Consider the following 27,992-nt stretch of genomic DNA (forward strand, 5'->3'; position numbering starts at 1 on the left):
CCCCCTCAGACTGGGGCTCCCTGAGGGCAGGGCTGTGTCTCCCCTCGGACTGGGAGGGACTCTTAACAACGGCACCCTGCTTCTGCCATTAGACTAGGCGTCCCAGGAGCATAGCACCTAGCACCAGCTCTGCTCATGGCAGCCACTTACCTCCCTCTCGGGGTTGGAGCCAATGTGCAGCATGGCCATGGGGCTGTTGGGAGCACTGTTGCCAGCTGAGGAGGACATCACATGTCCAGCCCGCACCCCCGGGGAGGCAGCCGGCAGGGGCTTCGGGGAGGCCTGGGCAGGGCTGATGTGGGCGGCAAACTTGTTCCCGTAGGTCTCGGACAGGTACTCCCTCACCTTCTGGTCCCGGGACTGCTGCAGGTGGTAGGAGGTGGGGTTCTCCAGGTAGGACTGCACCTGGGGGTGGGGGGGAGAAGGCAAGGGTTCTAGGGGTCCCGGAGCCAGGGTGGGAGGGGACAAGGCCCTGCCTTCGGGACAGGCCCTACCTTCAGGACCTCCCCGGGCACAGGTGGCGGAGACTGGAAGTGGACGGGGGTGTTGATGGCCGGCGTGGGCGGCCCGCCCAGCTGCTGCTGCACGTAGTGCACGACGGCCCGCTGCTGCATGCGTTCCCTCTGCTCCTCCTGCTGCGCCTGCTCCCGCATGAGCTGCATGCGCAGCCCGATGCGCGACGCCATGGCGGCCACGGGCACTGGCTCCCTGCGGGCGGGGGGCAGGTCTGGGAGGTGCGGCCCGCTTCAGAGCACCGGGTCCTGGACACCTGCAGCCATTGAACAGGAGAAGACACTGAGGCCCAGAGGGGAGAAGGGGTTTGGTCACCAAGCAAGAAGGTGACAGAGCTGAGACCTGACCCCGAGTCTCCCGCTTCTTGAGCCAGAAACGGAGACCCTCTCTTCTTTGTTCATTGCAGCTGATCGGCCCCAGAAGGTTGGAGTCACTCTTGACTCCCCTCTTTCCATCAGGCCACATGGTGATCCTGGCAGCTGTGACCCCAAGAACATCCCCTCTGCTACCACCTCCCCGCCCGCGATGTGGGCCCGGCCTGGAGTGGGCCTTATCTGGCTTCCTGAGGGAGCCTCCTAATGTTCAGACTCCCTCCTTTCTTGCCCTTCAACATTCTACTCGTAACTCAGTAATCACAGGGATCCTGTTAAACCTTTTAAGTCAGATCCTGTCCCTCCCTCTGCCCAGAACTATCAATGGCTCCCATGTCATCACAGGGATCCTGTTAAACCTTTTAAGTCAGATCCTGTCCCTCCCTCTGCCCAGAACTATCAATGGCTCCCATGTCGCTTGGAGTAAAAGCTGAAGTCCTTACCCTCAAAGGCCCTCTTGTGATCCGTCCCCACCTCACGGTCCCCTCTGACCCCATCCCCCCCTGCTTTCTCCCTTATTCCACCTGCTCCAGCCACACCCACCAGCCTCTTTATAATCCCTCAAACACACAGCAGGCACGCTCCCACCTCAGGGCCTGCACTTGCTCTCCCCTCAGTCTGGGATGCCCCTCCCCCAGATACCACTCATTCCTTCACCTCTTCAAAGGCTCAAAAGTCCCTTCTTACAGAGACCTTCCATGACTAACCTATTCAAACTTGCAAAATTCCTACCTGCCCCCCCCACCTGCAACACTCCCTATGCCCCTTCCTTCTTTGTGTAACACTTATCACCATCTTAACCATTATGCATTTTTGCTTAGTTATTTCATTCACTGTCTATCTCTTTCTCACTAGGAATGCAAACTCCCCTCAGGGGAAGCATTTTGTCTGTCTTGTTCTCTGCTGTGCTTTCAGCCTTTAGCCTAGGGCCTGGGACACGGTAGACGTACCGTGACTGTGTGCAGGGAATGATCCCTATTTATGAATCAGGCACTGGCAAAACAGCAGCAAGCTAACTATAGTCCCTGAGTTCGTGGAGTCTAAGGTCCAGTGAATGAGAAAAGCAAGTCCACAGGCCATTACAAGCCCGTGCAAAGGGACGCTTTAGGGCACCTGGGCCTGCAAGGGTCCAGGGAGGGCTTCCACCACCCAGGATGTCAGCCCTGATCATGGAGGGGTCTCAGTGGGATGGGGGACTGAGGCTCCCAGGCCTAGTCTGGAAAGGGGGAGGAAAAGACAGACTGAGCCCAGCTGCAGGCCCTAGCTCACTGAGGGACCCTGGCACATCGCTTCCCTTGGAGGCTCTGTCTCCCTAGGCACAAAATGAAACAGTTGGACTAGGTGATTTCTAAGGTCCCTCCCAGCTAAGAGACTCCCTGAGCAGTACAGAGCCCCCAGGCGTTCCCCAACTCCATAAAGGTTCCAGCAGAGGGTCCCATCTCAGGGACATTGCAAGAGGCCATATGACTTTGTGGTTGAGCAAGCATTATCAAACAGGGCAGACATGGGCTTAAGTCCCAGCTCTGCCACGTCTTGGCTGTGTGACCTTGGGCAAGTCATTTCATCTCTCTGAGTTTCAGCTTCCTCATCTGTAAACAAGTTCTCCGTCAGAAGCTTGGTGAACATGTTAAGTGGAAAGATGGTGTCTTGCACAGCGCACGGCACTTGGTAGGCTGAGTGGGGGAGTAAAGGATAAACACAGGACTAAGAGGGTCAGCTGTAGTACAGACCAGAGGCCAGAGCTGTGCCCCAGGATCCGAAGAATGAGACCCAGACCTCGGGGGGGGGGGGGGGGGGGGGTAGCAAAGGAAAGCAGCGTCGCCTAATGCCAGACATCAGACTGTCACTAAGTACCTCGTGGAAGGTACTGGCAAATACTCAGTGAAAATCACTGGATCATGGAGATAGTAATAATTTGCATCTTTTTGAGCATTTACTCTGTGCTGGGCGCTGTTCCAGGCACTTTAACCTCAAATGGCCCCACGAGGTAGTTCTGGTTATTATCCTCCTTTTACAGATAAGGAGAAACAGAGGCACAGGGAAGTTAAGTATCTGGGGACAGAGACAGAGCTGGGACCCAGTCCAGCAGGGCTCCCCAGCCCATTGGGGCAGGGCACGGGCGGGGGGGTGTCTCCACACGGAGCTGGGAGGGAGCTTGTCCCGGGCTGCATGTCTGGTTGGCTCAGGACCACAAATGGAGCCCAAGCCACCGGACCCCGACCCAGGGCTCCCTCCACCATCACAGCTGCTTCCTTGCAAAGGAGGTCCGCACCATCCACCTCGGAGCTTTGAGTACTCAGTGACCCTTACTCACCTTCCTTCCTCCCTTCTCTGCCCCCCAGGCCAGGAATTAGTGAATCAGCCCCAAGGGTCTCTCTGCCCAGCTCCCAAAAGGACAGACCCCCAAGGAGAAAGGAGCAGACACCCCCTCCTTCTACCCCTTTCTCTGTCCTGCAGCTGCAGCCTCTACCCCTTTCCTATGCTCCTACAGAGGGGTGGCCTGTCTTCACCAGCCACCCCCGCCCCGCAGCCCTGCAGACCTCATGGGCTCTGAGCCCAGCCCAGCCCACTGCCCTGCAGCTGCACCCCCTGCAGCCCTGCATGCTCGCACCCCCCGGGGAACAATCTGACTTCAGTTGGTCCCTGTTGGGGGGGTGGTGGCACAGGGCCTGGCAGTGCCAGCCGGCACGGGGAGGACTGGGGGAGAAGGAGCCCCTTGTTGCTCTGACAAAGGGCTGGGTGCCCGTCCCCGGCTGAGCTAGAGCTGGCTCTGCCCCGGGAGAACCTGGGCTGCATCCTGCTCAGCCTCTCGCTCTGCTCATTGGTAAAATGCCAGTGGCAGTCCCTGCCCGACCAACGCCATCCAGATCTCTGTGAGCCTCCGGGAAGAGAGGGTATCAGAGAACTGTGACCGGCGAGCTAGCTGTGCACTGAAAGGTGCTGGGAGCCTTAGCCTGTCCGCCTTCTTCTGACAGAGGGTAGCCCAGGGGCACAGCAGAGTGAGGCTTCCCCGCTCCCCCCATTGTGAAAGCTGTCACCCCAGTCACAGAGCTGCTTCCTCCCTCCGCAGCCCAGCCTCCTCCCCTGGCCCTGCCAGGAATGAGTACAGGGTTAAGGAAGGGACTTGAGGGGATCTGGGGGCAGATGGGGTGGCCCAGGAGAGACCATTCCCTGCCCAGCCCTCAAGCACACCTGCTCACTCTCAACACCTGTGGGACCATTCCCAGCCTCCCCCGGCACCTAGTCTGGGCAGGAAGAACTAGGAGGAGGGATGCAGGAGAACCAAAATGACCCCCGAACCCTCCCCCGCATCTGACCTCCAGACCTACCCGGCCTGGGAAGGGCCCACCATTCATGCATTCGGTAATACCCGAAGCCTTGAGTGCCCACTGTGTGCAGACACCAGGGCTAGGTGTTTCCCTGGAGAACCTTCTCCCCTGGCCCCACCCCCAGGTAACACCCTCCTGAGGGGACTATGGGGTCTAACACCCCAGAGAAGTCCTGCCTCTCCCCAGTCCGCTAGAAAAGTTCTAGAGGTAGCAGGGACTGAAGTTTCAGCCAAGACCACAAGAGCCGCCCCTCGCTGCACCCCCCAGAATCCACCAGCCATCCCCTCCTCCCCCGCCCTGCTGTTCACTCAGAACCTCCCACCTGACTACCCCTGCCCTAAGCTGCGTCTGGGTTCCAGCTTGTTGTGGCCAAAATGAGCTTCCCAATCCAGCAGAGGCAGCTTGAAGCCCTTCCCCACCTCCATCCACCACTGCGCCCATACTGGCTGGGTGACTTTGGGAAAGCCACTTAACCTCTCTGTGCCTTGGTTTTCTCTTTGGTCAAATGGAGCCAATAAGGGCACCTGCCTCTTGGGTTGTTGTGAGGATTCAAGGAAACACGGTGGGTGTGTGGGACTCCCTAGCATGCCCTTAGGCATCCACTAACAGACAGACGCTGGGCTTGCCTCCAAAGCCATGCACATCTCTGGTCAAGGCCAGGCTGGTTTCAGCCTGTGTGGGGGCCTCCCTCATCAGACATTTACACATCAGTATGAACTGGCTCCGAAGCTTTCCTAAGGGAAGATGTCTACAGGGGGAGGGGGAAAATTGGGAGAAATCACTGGCCTCCACAAGGGACAGGCAAGGAGAGAGAGGATCCCAGAACAGAAAAGCTTCAGCTAGAAAGACCTCAAAGATTGAGCATTGAGTGGAAAAAGAAAATTACGAATAAAATGTAGAGCCTGAGCCCATTTAGACAGAACATGGGTAAACATGTAGAACAGACTAGGAGGATCAGAAGGTTTCTTGAATGCTTGCCCTGGGGCAGGGCTGGTCTATGTGCTTTCACATATTAACTCAGCCATTCTTCACAACAACCCGATGAGGTGACCACTACTATTGCCTCCAGTTTTCCGGGGGGAAACTGAGGCACAGAGAGGTGAAATAACTTGCCCAAGGTTGCACAGCAGATGAGTAGCAGAATGGACACTTAAACCAGGCTGCCTGGTTCACAGCCCCCACTCTCAAGCTTCTATTCTGGGCTCCCCCAATACCCCCAGCTGTTCAGAGTGGTTACCTGCAGGCTGGGGAGTGGTAAACAGGGTTCTTAGAGTTTCTCATTCTTACTTTTTTTTTAAAGATTTATTTATTTGAGAGAGAGAGCACAGGAGCGCACACGGCAGAAAGAGGCAGAGGGAGAGGGAGAGAGAGAATCCCAAGCAGACTCTGCGCCAAGCGCACTGAGCCCGAGACAGGGCTCGATCTCACGACCCTGAGATCATGACCTGAGCCAAAACCAAGAGTCAGACATTTAACTGACTGTGCCACCCAGGCGCCCCCTGTGATTCTTTTCATACAAGGGGAAAAGAAAGCAGGGCAGTTTCCAGGGGGCTGTGAGGGCCCCACCTGCTTCCAGTCATATCCAAAGGTGGGGTTCCTTCAGTTCCACCCAGAGTCTGGCCCAAGCCCTGCCCTCCTCAGTGTGGCGGTTGTTAAGCCAGCCGAGGACCCTCGTGGGGACACTGAGTGGCCACCAGAGGGTCAGAAGTCACATGCCAATTGGAGCTGGAGGGCCAGGACCCAGGTCCAACTCCGTTTCCACTACAGCCCCAGACATGAGCCTTCAGAGGGAGCACAATCATGCAGTGCTCCTCAAATTGCTCTAAGTGGAGCCAGGACCCCTCAATTAACTGTGGGGCCTGAACTTCTCTGGAGAGTCTTCTGCCTTCCGGGTGATCCTTTAAAACTTGGAACAGGAAGAGGCGGCCAGGTGGCTCAGTCAGTTAAGCATCTGATTCTTGATTTCCGCTCAGGTCATGATCTCGAGGTCATGGGATTTAGCCCCAATGGGGGGCTCCACACTCAGCACAGAGTCTGCTTGAGATTCTCTCTCCCTCATGTTCTGCCCCTCTCCAACTCGTGTGAGTGTGCGTGCACATGCTCTCTCTCTCTCTCCCTTGAAATAAATAAATAAAATCTTTAAAAATAAATAAAAATTAGGGTGCCTGGGTGGCTCAGTTGGTTAAGCGACTGCCTTCGGCTCAGGTCGTGATCCTGGAGTCCCGGGATCGAGTCCCGCATCGGGCTCCCTGCTCAGCGGGGGGTCTGCTTCTCCCTCTGACCCTCCCCCCTCTCATGCTCTCTCTATCTCATTCTCTCTCTCAAATAAATAAATAAAATCTAAAAAATAAATAAATAAAAATAAATAAAAATTGGACTTGGAGCAGGAAGCAGACGTCCCATGACTCAGCAACTCCATCCCTAAGTGGACACCCAACAAAGCATCATCCATGGCTCCCCAGAGGACACACTTAGAACATTCACGGCAGCCCTACGGATAGCGCCCAAGCCAGAAAACGCCAGACGTCCATCAACAGGGAAATGGATAAGGACGCTGCGGTACACACACACTGGAATGCGACTCCACAGTGAGGGAGAGCCCACCAATGCTACACACCACACAGACGCCTCTCGCAGACAATGCTCAACGAAAGAAGCCACAAAAACGCACCCACCACCGTCAATGTCTCTACCGTTCAACCAGCAAAACGAGTCTTCGGTGAGAAATCAGGATCCCTTGCGGGGAGTGCCAGTGGGGGCACTAGGAGTGTTCTGTGATTTGATGCAGGTTTGACGACACGGAAGGTCAAGTTTATGAAAATGCAGGCGGTCGGTGGCTCACAATGTGCACACTTTTCTGCATGTGTGTTTATACTGTCGTTAAAATTTACATAAGAATGAGGGCAGACCTTATAATTTAAAAGAAGAATGGAACAAATGGCCCTCAGCTCTGCCCAAGTGTGGCTTCCAGGGACTTTAAAATGCCCTCCGCACCACACAACCTCAACACAACGGGGCCGAGGGTAGGGGCAGCCTCTCTGGAAAAGCGATCTGGCCATACGGTTCAAACCTTCGAAAGTAGCCACCAGCCCGACGAGGTGATCCCACACACAAAGGCTTTTCTGCATCAAGATGCCCACCATATTATATAGAGAAAAATGAGAAATAATCTCAATGTCCTGCAGTACGATGGTTAAATAAATTATGTTGTATTCCTCCCGATGGAATGTTACGTTTCCAGTTGGTAAGCCGGGGGTAGATATGTCAAGTGACAAAAAGTAGAAGGCAAAATTGTACATAAGATCTGATCATCACCATGTGCAACTATATGTAGAAAACCCTTTGGGGAGGGCGACTGGGTGGCTCAGTTGGTTAAGCGACTGCCTTCGGCTCAGGTCATGATCCTGGAGTTCCGGGATCGAGTCCTGCATCGGGCTCCCTGCTCGGCGGGGAGTCTGCTTCTCTCTCTGCCCCTCCTCCCCACTCGTGCTCTCTCTCTCACTCTTTCTCAAATAAATAAAATCTTTTTTAAAAAAGTAATATGGGGGCGCCTGGGTGGCTCAGTTGGTTAAGCGACTGCCTTCGGCTCAGGTCATGATCCTGGAGTCCCTGGATCGAGCCCCGCATCGGGCTCCCTGCTCAGTGAGAAGCCTGCTTCTCCCTCTCCCACTCCCCCTGCTTGTGTTCCCTCTCTCGCTGTGTCTTTCTCTGTCAAATAAATAAATAAAATCTTTAAAAAAAAAAAAAGAAAGAAAGAAAACCCTTTGGGGAAGAAATATATGAAAATATCAAACTTCTTTTGATGATGCAATCAATCATGAATTTTTTTTTAATTTTTACTTTCTGGAATGTTACTCTTTTTTTTATCATGCACATGTACATGTTTCTAATCAGAAAACAGTATTTTATACTAACAATTAACACCGATGGTGTACTTACTATGTGCGAGGTGTGCCTGAAGCACCTCACTGGAATATCACAGTTACTTCCAAAACTGTTCACTCCTTTACAGATGAGGAAAAAGGCACAGAGAGGTGGTCACTTGCCAAAGGTCACAGAGCTAATGAGTGGTAAGGCCGGCCCCTGGGGTTGAGAGTTAGGCCCCTCCATCCTGCATTTGGGGCAGGAGTGGCCACATTGTATTTTAGGGATTCCCACTGAAGAAACCCCCTACCATCAAAGGGTTTCAGTCGCCCGATCTCTTTCAGCCAGCCCAGGGGCCCAGTGGGTGCCTGGGACGATGGAATGGTCTAGAATCCCCAAATGCAAGCAGAAAAAACTCTGCCTTTCCTCAAAGGGCAGAGATAATTTCCTGAATTCCCAGAAAAACACATGTCTCGTGGCTGAAACAACAAAGGGTACTAGCCCAGCCGCTGGGATGCCTGTTTAAGCCATTTACTACGTTCTGTGTCTCTGTGGTTGGAAGAAGTTTCCTTCTGATCCAGGCTCTTACAAACTACCAGTTGTGCAGGAGCCTGCCCAGTGGTGTTGGAGGGGAAATCAAATCAACCACTAAAGGAAGGCCTCCTGAACAGGTCCTGAGGCTCCCGGAGGCCGGGGGAAGGACCCCGTGACCCCCTGTGTAACCTTCCAGCCTTGGGAAGGGAAGAGAGGGGAAGATTCCAGGACCTGGTTTGTTTTGTCTTCTCTGAACTCCCTCTGGCAGAGGCAAAGGAAGGCCTGATGAACTAAGAAACAGAACAAAAATGTGCATACAATCCGCATGCTGTAGGCCACGGCCATTTGAAATTGCCAAGGTGGTCACGGTCCCTGCAGGGCCTGGGGGAGGGGGGGCATCCACTGGCCCAGTCCCAAAGAGAGCTGGGGAGGGGGTGGGGGGAGGATAAGATTCCCAGGAGCCTGACTCAATGTCTCAGCCTAGCCTCAGTCTTTCCATTAGTCAAGTGGGGCTTAGCAGCTGGGGCTACCTCTCCCAGAATGGTTGTGACCTAAGTTGGGATGCTAGGTATGGGATCCTCTGCAAGGATGTAAATGTGGGCAGGGGAGAGATGTCACCACTTTGTCACTGTTTACTGTCCCCTTTGTCCATGCCCACCTAGGGCATCCCTGGACCAGTCTCCTCTTACTGTTCCTCTCAAGTTTCTTTTGAGATATGGTCCCCACCCCCACCCCCCCACCCCACACACACACCGTATCAAGACCCCAGGCTGGGGCAGAGCAGCCTAGCAGCAACCCCAGCTTGTCTCTCCTTATGGGACAGGGCAGGAAGTCCTCTGGCCAGCTTTTCCCATTACTGGGCACCCTCTCTGTTTCCTTTCCAAAAGCCTTGCGTTTGTATAAGACTTCCATTTCCAGAGCTTGTATATCACATGATTCACTGCAGTGCAATGGGAGAGGCATGTGGGTAATAGTGATCCTACCCCCGGGTTCTAAAGAGACCATGGGCAGGCAGGGTACTTAGCACAGTGCCTGGCACTCTGGAGATGCTTCATAATTCAGGTGGTTTGTTATCTGGTCCAGTGGTTCCCTGGAGGTCATGAAAGGCAACAGTGGGGCCCTCTGGCTGCCTCCAAGATTGAAAAAGAGCAAACGGGGGCGCCTGGGTGGCTCAGTCGTTACTCGTCTGCCTTCAGCTCAGGTCATGATCCCAGGGTCCTGGGATCGAGCCCCGCATTGGGCTCCCTGCTCAGCAGGAGGCCTGCTTCTCCCTCTCCCACTCCCCCTGCTTGTGTTCCCTCTCTCGCTGTGTCTCTCTCTGTCAAAATAAGTAAGTAAAATCTTTAAAAAGAAAGAAAAGAAAAAGAGCAAACGGAAATCACACTCACCCTTGCTAAGTGTGCACTGTTTGACTGGAAGGTATTTGGTACCAGGAGCAAGAATGGGGTCAGTGATATGTGCTTTTTAACACTTTTATTTTATTTTTATTTTTTTATTTAATTTTATTTTTTTAATTCAATTAATTAACATATAATGTATGATTGGTTTCAGAAGTAGAGGTCAGTAATTAACATTTTTATTTTAATGTTTTGGCCTTTTCCCCCTTAACCGAGATATAATTTATCCCAGCAAAATGCACAGATTTAAAGTGTACAGCTCGGTGCATTCTTACAGGTGTGTACCCCTGTATAATCACCACCCCGATCAAATCGGAGGGCGTTTTCATCACCCGGGGAAAATTCCCTCCAGGACCATCCCTTAGAGGGACTGTCCCGTCTCACCTCCATCCCCTGGTTGAGTGTCACCTGACCTTGGACAGACATAAAGGCTATCAAGTGGGACGTGGGCCTCTGTCTCTCTCATGCAATATAATCACTCAGCCAAGTGGGACCACTCTTGGCACAGGCTGAACAATCCCCTGTTTGTGATGAATAAAGACTGGGGAACAAACAGTGAATTCTAAGAGGAAACGAAAGCTCTAGAAGGGTGGTCTGCACAGAGCACATCAGTGGAAGCCCAGTGAAACTCAAACCCAGGGCGCACCCTACTCGGCACGCAGGGCACCTTCCTCAAGGGGACCTACCACAGGAGGCCTTGGTGGGGGGGGGGGGGCGCTGCAGGGCTTGGGGGGGGGGGGGGGGGGGGGGCAGGGGCTCGCTTTTAAATCTCTGAACTCAGGCAGGAGGTGGGGAGGAGGGAAAGGAAGGGGAGGGGAGGCGAAGGGCAGCTACAGCAGCTCCTGGCCTGCTCAGTGGCCTCCAGTGCCGACAGCTTAGGCCCATCAGCCCCACGTCCCAGCTCACATCCCACAGGAAGGGGTGGGAGCTGACGCCTGCTGGCTGGCCCGCCTGCTGGCCCGGGGCAAGGCACAGCAATTGTGCGGCACATGGAGAGGCTTCAAAGGCAATCCCAGACCAGAGAGGCGCCTGTCCTGTCCCACAGGGACCAGCGGGAGCCTGGCATGAGGCCTGCCCCAGGAAGACTGTCACTGGGCTTTGGGGGACAGGGGACATGTAGCTGAGGGAAGCATGGAGAGAAGGAACTAGAAAGGTTTCTTCTTTCTTCCTAGTCTACCCTTGTGATATGCACAGATACAGACCCTCTGCCTGCCTGTCTGTCTCTCACACACACATTGCCATATCCTCACCCTGCCGCTCAGCGGGCAGCTGCCTTCCCCTCCTCCCCTTGCTCCCTTGCCCCCACCTCCTGGACACCTGGTCCCCTTGAGCATCCCGCCTGTGGCTACACTGCTTGTTTCTCCAGTTGTTTCCTGGCCACCTACCAGTCTCCCCAGGTACAAGGAAGCTTCCAGGGAAATCAGCTTTCTTCTGATCCTCTACCCCATCCCACCCATCAGAATTCCCAGAACGAGACGCAGGGCTCCCTCGGCCCGGCACAAAAGCCTCAGATGCTTCCCAAGAACACAGCGGCATTAGAAGACCTGCATTTGGCTGTCCCCCTGCCCAGCTGTGACCTCAGGCAGGTCCTGTCCCTCTCTGGGCCTTGGAACCTGGTTGATAACATGAGAGGGCAGGACGGGGTCCCTGGCAGGCCCCCTCCTGCTCTGTCCGGGCACGCTGAGCCTCCGGACGGCATGGATGTGGCCAAGGCCACGTGGCTGTGGAGCCAGCCTGCAGGCCGGGGACTGGTCGTCACCATCAATCTCCTGCTGCTGCCCAGCACGTGGGAACACCAGGGCTGTGGCGGCCTTGGGGACCCAGCTTTGGCTTTCCTTTCTCCTCGGGAGACTGCAGTCCCACGCGCACACACACACCCTAGTTCTTCGGCCCGGTGCTTGGGCCAGGAAGGCTCAGTGACTCTGGGCAGGAGAGGGCGCATCCGCAGAGGCTTACGCAGCCAGCGCGCGGAGTGCCTTCTGCTTCCACCTGACGTCTCACCCCCAACCCAGCCCCGGCACCTAAGCCCCCCTGCCCCAGCCCTCCCTGCCCTAGGCCCGGGGGCCACGGCGCACCCAACCCACAAGCCCTGACGCCGGCCCCGGCTCCTAGGAGGCTTCCTCTCCAACCTTGCTGCCCCAGCCCCACACCGGCCTTTCTCGTCCCTGCCGTGGCTTGGCTCATACACCGCCAATGAACTACTGTTTGGCTTCCTTTTCAAGAGTTTAATCTGGGGGCGCCTGGGTGGCTCAGTTGGTTGGGCGACTGCCTTCGGCTCAGGTCACGATCCTGGAGTCCCGGGATCGAGTCCCGCATCGGGCTCCCTGCTCGGCGGGGAGTCTGCTTCTCCCTCTGACCCTCCCCCCTCTCATGCTCTCCCTATCTCATTCTCTCTCTCAAATAAATAAATAAATAAAAAGACTTTAATCTGCCTCTGAGGACTTGGAAAGCAATCTCTTTATAACCGAAGTATCCAGGTTTTGCTAAAGGAAAGAAGACATTGCAGAGGCGAGGGGAAAGGAAGGAAGGAGAACACCTATGAGCATGAGCGTGACGACCACATTGCACGTACAGAGGGCAGCCTCCAGTCTCCTGGGTACAAACCAACAGGCGTTCATTATTACCTGTACTGAGCGCGTACTCCGCACCAGGCACAGTTCTGAGTTGGTAGATATTACGGATTTCACCCTCAAAGCAAGCCCACCCACTTGTGAGGAAGTAGTAGTATACCCTCCCATTTCAGAGAAGGAACAATTGAGGCGCAGAAGAGGTTGACGCTTTGCCTGAGGTCACACAGCTGGTAGGCATGGGGCGTCCGGTCAGGAGTCCGCACACCCGACCTCCCCCAGCCCAGGCTCGTGAACGCAGGGAGCAGGGCAATGGGGTAGGTGCCTGAGGGGGGAGTCTGTCTGGAAAGGGGCCTGAAGAGGCAAGTGATAGCAAGCCCATTCATGGAGGGGCCCCAGGGTAGGCAGGCGGGGCAGGATGCCAGCCTCACTCAGCTTTTGTCCTTCCAGCACTATTTCCCCTTCAGCCCCTGCTTCCCCTCAGCCTCCCAGGGCTGCCCCCCTACAGCTTCCTGACCACTGTGTGCCATGCCCTCACCCAGCCCCCCTGGCTGCAGCTCTCTGAGCTCTCTGGAAGACACTTGGGCTTTAGTGGCATGCTCATACGCTCATAGGCTCTGGACATGGATGGACAGACCAGAGTTCAAGTCTGGCTTTGCCACTTACCAGCTGTGTGACCCGGGACAGGAACTTAGTCTCTCAGAGCCTCAGTTTCCCCATCTGTAAAACAGGATGTTGATAATGCCACCTCCCTCAGAGTAGGTGAAGGGATCAAGGAGCGTGAGATGCTCCTGGCACCTAGGGGGTGGCCCGTGAGTGTCAGCTCCCTGGCTGGGTGAGGAGCGTCAGTCTGGCCAGAGTTTAGATGGCTCAGGGCCTTTTAAGTCCTCACCACTCAAAGCAGGATCCCCAGGCCTCACATCCCCTGGGAGCTGGTTAGAAATGCAAGCTCTCAGGACAACCCAGACCTACTGAGTCAGAACCTGCATCTTAACATAGCATTCTAGGAGATTTGTGGGTGCATTAAAGTCACTTGCAGCCTTCTGGGGGCTTGGTCACCTGCTTCCAAGCATGAAAATGGGTGAGGGGTGGAAAAAGACAGTGGGGAGGTGCAGGCTCCTGGTGGGGAGAAACACCTGAAGGGACAGCATGGCTCTCCCCTGAACAAAGAGCCCTGATTCTCAGGCCCAGAGACCAAGGCAGAGGCAGGAACACAGGGCTCCAGGCTGGCTCTGTACTCAGTGCTCGCCCGGTGCTGGGGCTCCGGCCTGTGCAGGAGGGGGAACGGTCCGGGTCTGTGGGGAAGCAGCCAGGAAACTCATCTGGTTACTGGTGGAAAAGCAATCCAGACAGGCTGCGTGAGACACGCCCATTCACACACCCGCAGCATCTCCTACACACACACCCTTGCACACACAGGCACGCTTACCGTCCCATTTACACGGCCCCAGAAGGACAGTGTGCGCCCACATGGGTGTGTTGTGTGGTCCACAGGAGGCAGGGGGCGTGCTGAAGCCCCCTGCAGCAGGCCTAGGAGACCACTCTTTCCTCCTTACTGCTTTACCCTTGCTCGCACCTGCCTAAGCCCCAAATCCATCTGAGCCATGAGAAACCCAAGTCCTGCTCATCTGAGGTCGACAAGGACCCACATTTTGATTGGTCACCTGCAACATGCCTGCTGACCCCCCCCAAGCATGAAACCTCCCACCCCAGATGGCTGGGGGAGTAAATAGCAGGGTGAAGCTTCTGACCTAAGGGTCCCCCCGGAGGCAGCAACACCGTGGAGGCTGTGCATCCAACACACCCATCTTGGACGTACACATTCACACAGAACAGGAGCCAAGCCGACCCCCTCTCCGACCATGTCGCTTCCCGACGGGCAGGGACCGCTGTGCGCCCTACCCGCAGATGGGGGCAGCTCTCACCTCTATACCTCCATGTCCGGTTCAGAAACACACACCCTACTGACCTCATTCACCACCGCGATCTGGACTGCCAGGGGCCCTAGGCTCATGCGGGCTCCTAAGAAACCCTAAAGTGTGGGGCCAGAACCTCAAGCAGGCCTAGGATGCCCAAGAAAGAGCCATAGATTAGGGGGTCAGTGGGGACTGCTGCAGGTTTTGTGATGTCATGGGTTCTGGAAAGGCCCTTGGCCCCAAAATATCTCCCCTCTGGGTCCGGAAATCCCTCCCACCCCTCCAAGAGTTCGCTGCTGGGAGAGGCTGCCCCGTGAAGCCCCGGTAGCTCCCAGCTCTGGGGAGGCTGACAGTTGGCTCGAGGGTGGGGAAAGATGGGCGGGGGAGGGCGCAGGGAGGCAGCGTGCCAAAAGCCCACCATCACCTCCCTTGGGTGCCCTGCCTGTGGGCTTGGAACTCCCGCTGGGAGGGGGCACTCTGTCCCCCAGTGCCAGGAGGTGGCTCCCTAAAAGCCAGCACCTCTCGGCCAGGGACGGGGTCCAGCAAGGGGAAGGACATGAAGCGCCCCCGCCCCACCCATGCCAGAGGAAATCAAGTCCCAACCTGACTGACCCCTTGCGGAAGGCAAGTGCTGGTGGCCAGGAGGGGGGGGTGGGAGCCCTGAGACAAGAGAGGTGGGGGACAGGAGGGGAATTAACCAGGTTCCAAAATAGCACAGTTGGTTCTGCCTCGCTTCACCCTGTGCAATGTCTGGCAGCTTCTGCTTTCGGTCTGACTCACGCCTGGTGGGGGCAGGACAGGGCGGCCGGCGGCGCGGACAGAGGCTTCAGGATGGTGACAGGCTGTCCTCTGCTCACTGCACATCGGCCCTCCTCCCCTGTGCCCCCCCCCCCCGACCTGGCCTTCTGGGGACATCAACAGCAGTACAAAATCAGGGGTTCCCTTGCCTGGGTCCTGTCCCAGCTCTCACCCACCCCAGGGCCTCCCCAGTGCTGCCTGCTACCCCAGACCCCAAACTCAGCTTCGTTTCCGTCCTGCCCAGGTATGCTCCGGTGGGTACCTGGACCCCTTCTCCATCTGGGAAGCCAGAGAAGTGGCCCGACAGCCAACCTCTCCCCCCGCAGGAGCAATGGCCTCCACGGCCTGGCCCACGCACAGAGTGAGTAAGCGGCCTGCACCTGCTCTATCCCCGCTGCACGCATAGCTAGGACAGGAACACCACCAGTCTTACTCTCCAAACTCGCACAGCAGCTGGCCCACCTTTGGTTTCTGTCCTTAAACATAAGCAGCACTGTTCCCTTAACCGGGCAGAGAGAGGAACCAAGTGCCCTAGATTTTGTGCATGTTGGGCTGGGGGAGGAGCCCGTCACTCTGCTCTCCCCCTTTCGTGATCTCCCACCCACCTGTGTCCTGCTGCCTCCCCCCCACCCCCCACAGAGGTGAGACGTGGGCAGCCATCTGTACCTGCCTTATACCTCCTCCCTGGACCACAGTCGCTTCAGCTCCAACCTGAGCCACCAACAGAAAGCCTCATCATATAGTCCACCTCTTGGTCCCACGTAAACCGTGTCCGTCCTCCTCCCAGCCCTCACACCAGCATGCCAGCCCCCAAGAGCACAGCCACCCTTCTATCCAAGTGGGGCAGGTGCACAGTAGATGGAGGGAGAATATGTCAGAGGTCACGAGGTTGGCCCACATGGGCAGACAAACTCCTGCCACCCACCCTGGCACACGCACCCTGACCCAACCTGGAGGGGAAAGGCTGTGGGCGGCGGCTGGAGAGAGAAATCAAAGAGACGAGGATCTGGCCTGCCTGCCTGTGGCCTGATGCACCCACCGCCAGGCCCAGCACCTGCCCCGCCCTACCCCCCACCCGCCCTCCCCGCACTCCCACACCTAAGGCCTTACCTACACACCACTTCCCACTCTTAACTCTTCCCATGCCCTCAGCCCCATAAGGCTTGAGACTGCAGTGTGAGTCTGTGGGGTGGGAGCAGAAGTCAGCAGGGAGGAGGCCCTTCTCCAGGAAGCAGGCACCGGCCAGAGCCTTCACCAGGGACACAGAAGGATGCCCTTGAATAAAGCGACCCCCCCCAATTGCCCCGCGCATTGCATCCTGTTCCTCATAGGGACGTGGAGGGAGGGCACTAGAAGACAACCACGTGGCAGCCATGGGGCTAGTGGCCCCAGGAGGGGAAGAGGTAGGGGCATTGAGAGAAAGGAAAAGGAAGTCAGCAAAACCGCTACAATCACAGTCTCAGGATGCTGGGGCTGGGAGGGGACTCCGGGCTCTGTGCTCCCCAGCACATCCGTCCTGCCCTCTTGGAGAGCATGCGGCACAGAGAAGTCCACTCACTTCGGCCGGGGACTGGAAATGGCTGCCAGTGTCCGGCACATGGGAAGGACCTCATGTGCGCTGGGGCCCTCTCCTCTGCTGTGAGTGCCTGGAGGGGTCCTAACAGCTTCCTCTTTTTATCCGTGGCCACAGGCACATAGTAGGAGCTCCTTAAGTCTCTGTTGAACACAATGAATGTGGCGCTGGTGACTGGCTCCCAGGACGGGGGGACAGGGTCTGCCCGGGGCAGCTGGGAGGCACGGCTTTGTGGGCATGGAAAGAAGGGAGCTGGGGAGACAGGGCTTGGCAAGACGCATGCTCCAAGGGTCAGGCCGGACTACCGGGCCTAGGTTTGGAGAGCGCAGCTGAGGCTGTCAGGGCCCCAGCCTCACCCCTTCCAGCTGCCAGCACCTTCCCCGCCCCCCCAAGCCGTGTACGAGCCAACCAAGCCAGCCGAGCCAGCCGAGGCAGCATCCCACCTTCCCCCAGCGGCCCTTAGCCATGGCCGACGGGAGCTAGGCAATAAGCACCCAGTTCCCCCCGCCCCACCCCCCGTCCCTGGGTCACTCTAAAACAGGTTCCACGGGGGTCCCCAGTGAGCCTGAGCCTCAGGTGCCACAGTGGTCACCCGCTCCCGAGCACACCTTGTCCTGGCTTCCTTTCCTTCCCCGTCTCACTTAGCCTGTCCCACTGCTGGTCACCTCCCAGGTAAACTCCCTGCACTCACAGCCCTGTCTCAGCCAATGGGCCCTGACGAGGCAGTCAGGGCCTGAAACTGAGCAGCTAACTCTAGAGCTTAGAAAGAAAGGCCAGTAAAAGGGCCAGAGTTAGAAGGGGGCTGGCCATCCCGTGGAGAAGCTGCGGGGCGGGTGCGTACAAACCCAGTCGCTGGGGGAGACGGGACATCGGTCAAGCACGTACCTAGAACTTTCCCACCCGTTAGAGGTAAGACCGCCCCCAGAAGAAGAGCTGACAAGATGGACAGAAGCAACAAGGACGAGCCAGGGTTGAACTTTATGTGGTGAAGAAGCCCCCATTCCAGCGGGGTGATGGCAACCATGAGGTTACTGGTGGCAAATGCCAAGAGGACTAGAGACCAGCAGTGCCTCCCGACCCCAGGCTGCATTGAGGAGAGAACTCAAGAACCCCGGCATTCTAGAACCTTAGCACGCCCATTCATTCCATAGCACGGCTGTTACGCTCCATGTGAAGGACTAGGCACTGAGGACACCAAGGGCAGCCACTTGATTCCACACCAAGAACATACGTTTTAAAGCAGGTGGAGCTGAATATTCCAGATGTGTCGCTTATTGTCTGTGTGTCCTTCAGCAACTCACTTAACTTCCCAGGCTCTTACTATCCTCATGTGTAAAATGCAGAAAATGGCCATCTTGGAGAATTTCTGTAAGGATTCAATGTAAAGCACCTAATATAAGTGTTCAATAAATATTTGACGAATGGATGGATGCATGCGTGCATGGATGGATATAACGGATGGGTGCATACATGGATAGTAGATGGGTGTTTGAAAGGAGACAGAAAAGACACAAGAGTTGTCTGCAGTCTGATTCCCATCTGGGTCCATATCCTTTCTACTAAATTTAATAACAAGAACATGAAAGCCCATCACTCTCTAATTTATCTGTTAGAGAAATCCGTATCTCCATTTATCAGGCTGACAAAAGAAAAGTAAGATCCTCCTCAGGAGACTTAGCCACACTATTGGGGGCGGGTCATTCTCTGAAGGGTACAGGGAGCTATGTCAGAACAGGGGGCATCCTCCTGGCTCAGTCTTCATCACGCCAGGCCCCTGTGAGGTCCCGCCAGGCCCGTAGCCCCCTCCTCAAAGGCCCAATTCCAGGGAAGCCGGGTCAGGGGCTAGGGACAGGGAGGGGAAGCCAGACAAAGCAGGGCAGGGGGAGCAGGCCAGGATGGCAGGCAGAGGAAGCCAAGAACAGAGTATGGACGTGTGGGAGGGGGTGAGCAGGAATCGGACAGAAGGGGCTGAAGAGCAGAGAGAAGGGTTTATTGTCTCTGGAGAAACAGAGAAAGAAAACAGCCCTGAGAGAACAAGGGAGTGGAAACAAAATGGACTGTGCAACAAAGAAAAGTCGCTCCCTGCTCAGTCACCCCCAGTGGCGCCCCACTGTCCGCCAGACAAAGTTCGCCAAGCTCCCTACCAGGCCTCAAGGCATCCAGAATGCCCTCCCTACCCAGCCCTGGGCTGAGCTGAGGAGGCCTCCTCGCTCCTCCCCAACACCGTCTGGGCCTCCAGCTGCTCCCCCTGCCCCATCCCCCTTCCACAGAATGTCCAACCCCCACTGGTGTCCAGAAGCCCATAGACATGTCCACTCGGATGGAGATGTGTTGGCTGATTGGCAGGAATGGCACAAATGGAGAAAGATGAGCCCCAGCGGAGTGGGGAGGAAGACAAGGCTCTGGGGCAGGGTGGGAAGGGAGCTGGCTTCAGTGTCCCCTTCCAGTTTCTCTCTCCCCCACCTGTCCCCATGGCCCAGCCATGGCCTGGCACAATCTTGTGGTCACTGCAGAATGCCCAGTCCATTTTTAAGAGGGCCGAGGTGGCACCAAAGGAGGGGACCAGGCCCCATGCCCAGGACGACAGGGGACAAGGAGGGTGGGCTGAGAAAAGGGAGAAGTTTCAGCTCTGCCCAGCCCCAGGGGTGGGGCTCGTGGGGTAGAGGTGAGCCCAGAAAGTGAGAATGGGACAGACCCCATAAGAGTGGTGTCTGGGCACCTGCCATCTTGCCCTGAGGGGCACGGGCATGAGGCAGAAGCGGGACCCCCCTCACAGCCTAGAGCCAGTCTGCCCCTCTGCAGGCTGCCTGGCCTCAGGTCCCTTTGGGCTGGGAAACCTGAGGAGATGGGGCAGCTCAGGATGGACTCTCAGAATAGAAGCAACTGGAAGCCGTGGCACCCTGCCTCCAGGGGCATCTAGATTGGGAAAGGGGGGCTTCCTCACCAGTCTGTGGAGCAGAGGAAAAGTGCGAGGGTCCAGGCCCCAGCCCTCACCACACCTCATCTCTACATTCCTGTGCCCTCGCAAGACGCACAGGAGATATACAATGCAGGTGGAGCAGGGAAACTGAGGCACAGAGCTGCCTTCCAGCTCTGGAGACCTGCTCTGCCCACTCAGCCCCCTACATCGTCCTTGAAAATTAACTACCACACTTTTCACAAGCACACGGAGATTCTAGACCCTAACATTCCTGGGCCCCCTTCCACCCTGGGAACATATACTTTCTGGAAGTGGCCTGCCACAGCCCCCAAAGTTGGGCTGTGAAAAGAAGAAGGCCTGCCTTTTTCTGAACCCTAAAGTGGGAGTAAGCGGTGTAGAGAGCCCAGACTCTGGCCCCAAGGCTGCCTGGGCTCAACCCCGAGCTCCACCGCCTGGTAGCTGTGTGACCTTGGGCAAGTCACTGATGCCTCTCAATGCCACGGTTTCCCAACACCAATGGGGGGCTAATGCTCCCTGCTCTGGTACCTCACACTTGAGGACAGGAACAAATGTATTCATCTGGTTCCTCAAGTAGCTGGATGGTCCCCGCCCCTCCACTCAGGACACGCTCATCACCCTGATCACTGGGCCTCCTGCCTCCCCACCAGGGGCTGCTGAGGAACTGAGGAGCCACTGCTGTTGACAGAGCTGGTGCCAGCCCACGGCGGGCACAGAGCCCAGGCGTACAATGGGGCTGTGTGTACACCCAGCGTTGCCCGGGAGCAGAGCTGGGCAGGCCGGCATCTGGGGTCAGGCCAGGAATTCATTTCCCTGGAGAGGGCCTCCCCACCCCTCCCAGGCTGCACAGCCCCACTGGGGGGTGGGTAGGGAGGCAGGCACCACCCACTCCCTCAATGAGCCCAGGCAGTGGAATGGGGACATGCTCAGTGCCTGGCACTGGGGAATTAGGGAGTCCTGGATCCAGCTGCCCCACTGGGCTGCTCACTTGTGAGGCATTTCGGACCCATTATATAATGTGGGACTGTGACCTCCGCTGTGGGCAAAGGAAGGTAGTCTGCGGGGCCAGGAGGAGGTACAAGAAAAGTCTGCTGAGACCCTCTCCCCAGAAAGAGAGCCTCAATCCCAACCCCCGACCCGCCCTCCCCCCGCCCATCTTGCTGGGGCCCTGGGCTCAGCACCAAGGCCCCGGGTGACCCAGGGGAGAGAAGCCGGCTCACTCCCCAGGGGAATGAGTCACCAGCAGGCTGAAGCTGAGACAGCAGGGATGGTGGGCAGGTGGAGCCTCTCCTCTCCCCTCCCTGGCAGATCTTCTCAAGCTGGAAAACCACTGGGCTGGTACGGGGTAATGACTACAGCATCCCAGCCGGGGCCCCTGCAGGCTACTTCCTCTACTTAGGGGATTACCTAGTGCCTGGAATTGAGGCCTAGATGCCCTCCTGGTCCCCACACTGACTCCTGTAGCTACAGGTACAGATAACTCGTGAAACCCCTGAGAGGGGTGTCAGACTGCAGATCAAGGCGGTTCCCTCCCCCTGACGTGGGAGCAGGGGGAGCACAGGCCTCTGGCGGGTAGGTGGGGGGGGCAGAGGGGAAGGAAGGAAGCCAGGCCACCCCATCCCTCAGGTCCTGGCCAAAATGCAGAGACTGAAGGGCTCCTTTGCATGAAATCACTGTCCATTCTCCTCAGAGCCCTGGCAGCTCCAGGCAATAGGAGATAATCGCCCTTGCTCCCTCCTGCCTCCATTCACACACCACCCCCCCACGCCCAGGCACGAAGGACACAAATATGTGCCCTATGGGCGGCCACCCACACTCCCAGAAGGTCACACACAGAAGTCGCGGTGGCAGCTGCAGCCCAGAGGACACAGTCAGATGCCCCCCTTCCTCTCACACCCACAGGCCCCCACGTCCCCAGCCAAGCCCCAGCTCCAGCATATCATAGCCTGGGGGCCCCATTCAGAGCGCTGCGGCACCCCATCTTTCAACTCAGGAGAACCTGAGGGGGCTCCTGCCTGGGGAGAGGAAGAGGACCTTCAGTAGCCAGGCCCACTTCATGGAGCTGAGTGTGTGTGTGTGTGTGCGTGTGCGCGCACGCATGTGCAAGCTGCCCTGAGAACAGAGGCTGGGCGCCAGAAGGGACCTTCTGAAGCTGAGCCCATCACCCTCCTTTTATCAATGGTCAAACTGGGGCTCCGACTGAGGAAGTGTCTTTGTTCAAGCTTCTGAGCACGGCTGAGCCTGGACCCCAGGGCTGGGGCAGCTTTGGGCTGGTCAAAGAAGCAGGGGACAGAGAAGACGGAGCGAGGGCCAGAAGGAAGAGGAAGGGGTAGGGGAGGTTCTGCCACCACAGGAGGGGGACCGCTTTTCTGGGACACTGCACTGGTACCACTTCATTCATTCTGAAGTATTTCTTGAGCACCTACTATGTGCCAGTGCTGGGCCAGGGGTCCTTCTGCCCCATCTCAGCCCTCGCTCCCTCCCGTGAGATTTTGCTTCTGGGGTTGAGGGTTGTCTTCAAGGCACCCCTGTCCTGCAGGCAGCCAGGCCAGGGCAATGCTCAAAGCTCGCCCCAGGGAAGCAGCCAGGCAGCCCCCTCCGTGCCCCCACGCCCCATGGGGAGCCCCAGCACTCTCTGCACACCAGTGCCCACGGCATGCCGGAACCCCCCTGCACAGGTCACTTCCAAGATTCAATGCCCATCAGATGACAAGAAGCCTGGGAAGTCACCCACCAGAGATTCCGGGGCTGTTTCTAGCAGCAGAACCCTGTTTTCAGATAAAATGTACCTAGATCTTTGATATGTCAACCTCGAGAATGAAGTAGCTCTGTGGGGATGGGGGAGGGCCAGACCACCTGGCCTCTAGTTGGGGGCCTCCCCACCCCATGAGTTCAAATCGTCTCCAAATCGCTCCCTGGGGTTGGGAGGAAGAGCCTCAAAACCAGCTTTCTCTGCATTACGGAAGCCCAGGGGAAGCCAGTGATGTGTGCAGATCATCACATAGCTGAAGGAGAGCCAGGATCACAGGCCCCCTTCTCCAAGCCTCGAGGTCACACTCTCTTCCCTGACTCCCCAGGCAATGGTACCACATCCCTCTCATGAGAAAGGGCCACAGCAACACACCCCACCTGGCACACACTCTCACGGGTCCGGCTCCCACAGGGGGCCCAGCAAGAATTCTATGGCCTATTATCATCTCTGTCTTGTAGGGAAAGAAATGGACGTTCACAAAGGTTAAGCGACTCATGGAACCCATGAAGCATAAAGCCCACGTTCCAACCCACCTCTCTGCTCTCCGCCCCTGACTACAGCCTTACAGAAGTCGCTATCACAATGCCTGTGTATAACCCCTCCCTCTGAGCCCCATCCCCAGCCTCACGTCACTCAGAGAAAAGCTGAGAAGCCTCCTACCCAACTCATTCTGACATCCAAAGAGGGCACACACAGAGCTTCTCATAATGAGAAGCTCATACTAATAACAATTCTCAAAAGTAATAAGAATGCTACTACCTCCTTACATATAGCACTTACTATTCAGCATTTCATATGTTCTTATCTTAATCCTCAAAACACTAGACTCCCATCCTTATCCCACAGATAAGGAAACTGAGGTACAAAGAGGTGGATGACTTGCCCAAGGTCACCCAGCTAGGCAGAAGCAAAGCCAGGACTGGGCCCCAGGCAGTCCACTCCTCCCCTATAACGTCTGCTGGCTCCTCCTTTGGTGGGGGCTACAACAGGGGCCCAAGCTGGGGGCTTCCCCCCTCCTCTGAGGGCCCTCTCTGCAGGGGTCAGAAGCCAACTGGAATGTCCGAGCGGTGGGCCTGGGAAAGCCTACCTGATGAGCACTCATCCCCCACCCCAGCCAGAGGAGCTGGAGCTGGAAGGATGAGACAGTGCGAGAGCAGTCAAGGCACAAGCACAAATAGGACACCAACTGCATGCCCGGCTTCAAGTCGTGACAGGTGCGGGAAGCAGAAGACTCTCTTCTCTCTCCCCAGTCCCCAGCAATGCCCAAAGGGGTCGCCTCTGCACCCCTACCCCCTTCAGTACTAGCTGCACCAGATGTTGGCAACACTTAGAAACAGGGCTAAAAATAGACTCTGTAAATGAGTCAGTGCTAAGAATAACTTGGGCAAACAGCCCTCTGGGAGAGGACACTCAGCCAGGGAGGCACCGTCTCCTCCCATCACCCAGGCCCTATCTGGCCCATCTCCTGGCCTTTCCCTCAGAGCCCACCACCGTCCACACAGGACCTAGGGGATCTATACCCCAACTGCTGGGTTGACGGGAGACACGGGTGCGCTCACATGTCCTCCCACCCGACAGGCCAGGTGGCCAGCCGCCCTAGGTGAATGGCGGGGGGTACCAAGGAGCAGGCAGGGCTGGAGAAGGCCACCCTGCTTAAGACAGAGCTGCGCTGAGGCCCTGAGATGTTCGACCTTCTCTCCCCAACTTGAACATCAACTCCCCCACAGGAAAGTAGGAAACGGTGCCCCAGGTCCCACCCCTCCTGTCTCACCTGCAGAATGGGTCCCAGAGGCAGCCAGAACGGCCCACCTCGTAAGTGATGGGGGTGGGGGACCTCGGAGGGATGGCAGCACCATAAAGGGCAGATAGCAAGCGTGGGGGTGGAGACGGAACTTAGGAGGGCGAATGTGCTAGATCCCACAGGTGGAGGTCTCCCCCGTTTTTTCCATGTTCTTCTCTCATTGCCCCTCAGAAACGATAAGAAGAGTTAGACTCAACGGCATCTGTACATGAATTGAAAACGAATAGAGCACATTCACATACAGTGTCGGAGCCGAGCCTCTCAATAACTCCAGATGATAAACCAAGTGATGAGTTTCCTGACACAGTTGAGGAGACCGGGACTCAGAAAACCCAATTAACTTGCCAGGGCGCCCCCAGCTGGGATGCAGCCTAATATTGCCATCCATTAGCCGGGTTAAGTAGCTCCCCAGAGCCTGTGTGCTGGGCACAGCCCCATGTCCCATCAATGAATGCCCAGAGGGAATAGGACACCCTCTAATCCTGCTGGCAGCCAGAGGGAAGGGGCCAGAAAAAGGTGAGGAGCCTTCAGGAAGGGAGTGGCACGACGTACAACATTTCTCTGAGAAGAATGGAGGAAGGAGGGGAAGGCGGGGATGTCCTGGGCAGAGCACTGGCCATGAAGGCAGGAGCCCTGGGATCTAGTCCCAGGTTTATCAGAGATAACTGCATGATCTGGGGAAATCATTTCCTAGGTTTCACTCCAGGTCTGGAAAATGGAGCTTTGAACACCAGGCCTTTGAGATACCCTACAGTATATCACAACCACATACTGGAGGTACACAATGAGTATCAGCATATCAAAGCCTCTGACAAGTCCTACAGCAAAGAAAACCATTTGGGTTGGTTTCGTCTTTTTAAAAAAATTTTATTAAAATTCAATTAATTAACATAGAGTGTATTATTAGTTTCAGGGATAGATTTCAGTGATTCATCAGTTGCATATAACAGCCAGTGCTCATTACATCACGTGTCCTCCTTAATGCCCATCACCCAGTCACCCCATCCCACTACCCACCTCCCCTCCAGCAATCCTCAGTTTGTTCCCTATAGTTAAGAGTCTCTTATGGGTTGTCTCCCTCTCCGATGTCATCTTATTTTATTTTTCCCTCCCTTCCCCTATGATCCTCTGTTTTGTTTCTTAAATTCCACATATAAGTGAAATCATATGATAATTATCTTTTTCTAATTGACTTATTTCTCTTCCATTTTGCTTTTTTTGACTCCTCCTCTCCTACCTGCTTGACCACCAAACCCTTCCACAGAACACACCTGGGAGAATTGGGGTCCCCTGGAGTAGATTTGGGGTCACCAATTCAAATGCCTATAAAAGCCAGCAGGAAACATGAAAGCTTGAAGCAGGCCCAAACAAAATGCATCAGGACTTTGCAGTTAGCAGCAAGCCCCTCAAAATTCCTAGTGGCTCTGGGGTTTCAGGGAGTTTGGCACTTCTGTTTTATGAAGGTCTCCCTCAGAACCCACTCAGGGTTTCATCCTGACTGATCCTCAACAGTCCTGTTGAGAGGGGCAAGTGAAGGAGAGCAAAACATGTCACTTTGGCATACTGATTATTTTGAATTAAAGTTACTTAAGAGACAGCAGGTACAAGAAGAACACTCTGCCCCTCCTTTGTGCCCCTGAGAGCAGGAAATAAATCTCCCACCTGAAAGGTACCCTCCCTGTACCAAGAGGTAGAGACACACCCTTATCACCAGAAATAGGGAATTCGGGGCCCAGAAGGCTGTATAAACAACCCTTGTTACTTCTTCTTTTTTTTTTTTTTCTTAATTTTTTAAAGATTTATTTGAGACAGAGAGAGCAAGGGCAGGGAGAGGGGTAGAGGGAGAGGCAGACTCCCTGCTGAACAAGGAGCCCAATTCCGGACTCGATCCCGGAAATCATGACCTGAGCTGAAGGCAGACGCTTAACCCACTGAGCCACCCAGGTGCCCTTGTTACTTCTTTATTAATTAGCTACCCCAAGCCCAAACCCCTTTGTTTTCTTAATTCTTCACAAATGTATTATTTCTTTGTCTAAATGGCACAAACGCTGCCTGCTTCATTCACTTGTTTGAGCCTCATATTTTGGGGGCTCCTGTACATACAAAATTAAATTTGTTTTTCTCCTGTTAATCTATCTTATGTCAATTTAATTATTAGACCAGCCAAAGAACCTAGAAGGGAAGAAGGTAAAAGTTTTCCTCCCCTACAGTTTTGGTGTCCAACATGGGGCTCTTTGCTGGCTGGACAATGCTCACTCCGGGAACAGCTGAGAGATTCTGGGACCTCTCCCAGGAGCCAGCAGAAGGTAAAAATTTCTTAACCACGTCAGTCCCCCAGATCTCTGCCTGCTGGGTCTGGTGAAAGCAAGAATGGTAAGTCCTTTTCTTTTCTAAATTTAGATTGGGCAAATATTTGTGTCAACTAGTTCCTTGGGTATAGGGACTCTAGTAAAAATGTGTTATAAATACTTTTGTTTTCTATTGATCCTCTGACAATCAGAGATTGTCACTGTCTTCTCCTGTCTCTGTCTTGTGTCGTTTGTCATTCGGAGAAGAACCAGAGGTCTCCTTTCCTTTCGTCTTATTCTACGTCCTGAGAGCTTGGCTTTGGGATCCGTGAGAATATTCTCTCTGGTCTTCACCAGTAGGAAGGCACATGTCCCGTCATATGTTTGATGGCCAGTTGAATAGACTGGGGTTCCAAGACACCAAGCCACAGCAGCATTCTCTTTGTCTGACAATGCCAACCCTCAGAGGAATCTGTCATAAGAGGGTCCCAATCCAACAAAGGCCTTTGTCGTCTCAACCTGCACTGTCTTGGTAGTGCTGGAGAAGTCTCATTCCAGTAGCACCCACCCGGGCTCACAAATTAGCAGGTCTGTAACTGGAGACATCTAATGTTCCCATGAAAGACCATGGAGATGCCATTTTTACTACACCGTTATTGCCACCTATGATGACAAAGGTCTGCTTTCTTAGACTAACACTGGGTGAACTTCTTGGCTCTTGCAAGGGTGCATCTTTTGCACCTTCTTTAGGAACACCACTAATGCCCAGGGTTAAGCCATTAAAAGGCTTATTGGTTCGAGTCACTATTAAGATTAATATAAGATCCTCCTTGTCAATGACTATGGATTCTTTGAATTGGACAAACTTTTATATTCACATACACACAAAAACTGAGAGCTCTCATTCTAAATAATTATCTTATTGGTACCTATGGAAAGATCAAATTAAAAAGAAGACACAAAGGCATAGGGTGGCTAGCCTGAAGGACTTTTCAACAAGATGAAATTACAAAGCCCCTTTTGTCTCCACTTTGAGAAGATCCTACCAAATTTAAAGAAGAGTTAGAAAGATGAGTGGTCACTCACAACCCCACTCCCAGGGACCTCGACTGGCTGCTAAGGAGCATTCTCCCCACCCGTGATTACACTATAGTTATCAGACAAGCCAGATGGCCTCCCTGGGGAAAAGCACCCCTCCCCCTCTTCACAGAGAAAACAGATGACTAGAAATTCTCCCAGGCCCTCCTGAAATGATCAGGAAATGAATCAGCTGGAGGCCGATGTTCAATAATAGGAACAATAATAGAGGCTTTCCCCCCTAAGGTGAAGTGGTCCAAGAAGGCCTTTGTTA

The 27,992-nt window shown here is 55.3% G+C and overlaps 1 protein-coding gene across 3 annotated transcripts in view; it reads right to left on the minus strand.

The window, feature by feature from the left end:
- TFEB (transcription factor EB) overlaps window positions 1-27,992 on the minus strand; it is a 56,647-nt gene that overhangs the window by 6,102 nt on the left and 22,553 nt on the right. For 2 of the 3 annotated variants that reach the window (XM_034991662.1, XM_034991664.1), the window contains exons 2-3: window positions 495-769; window positions 151-405 (exon numbers count right to left, since the gene is read on the minus strand). In XM_034991662.1, coding sequence (XP_034847553.1) covers window positions 151-405; window positions 495-686 — 447 coding nt within the window. In that variant the 5' untranslated portion in view covers window positions 687-769. Of the gene's footprint in view, window positions 1-150; window positions 406-494; window positions 770-13,241; window positions 14,948-27,992 lie in introns of those variants that run through there. The other variant, XM_034991663.1, reaches the window with a different exon arrangement.

The sequence above is a fragment of the Mirounga leonina genome, unplaced genomic scaffold (genome assembly GCF_011800145.1).
Source record: "Mirounga leonina isolate KUSES-001 unplaced genomic scaffold, KU_Mleo_1.0 Mir_53, whole genome shotgun sequence".
Taxonomy (NCBI): Eukaryota; Metazoa; Chordata; class Mammalia; order Carnivora; family Phocidae; genus Mirounga; species Mirounga leonina.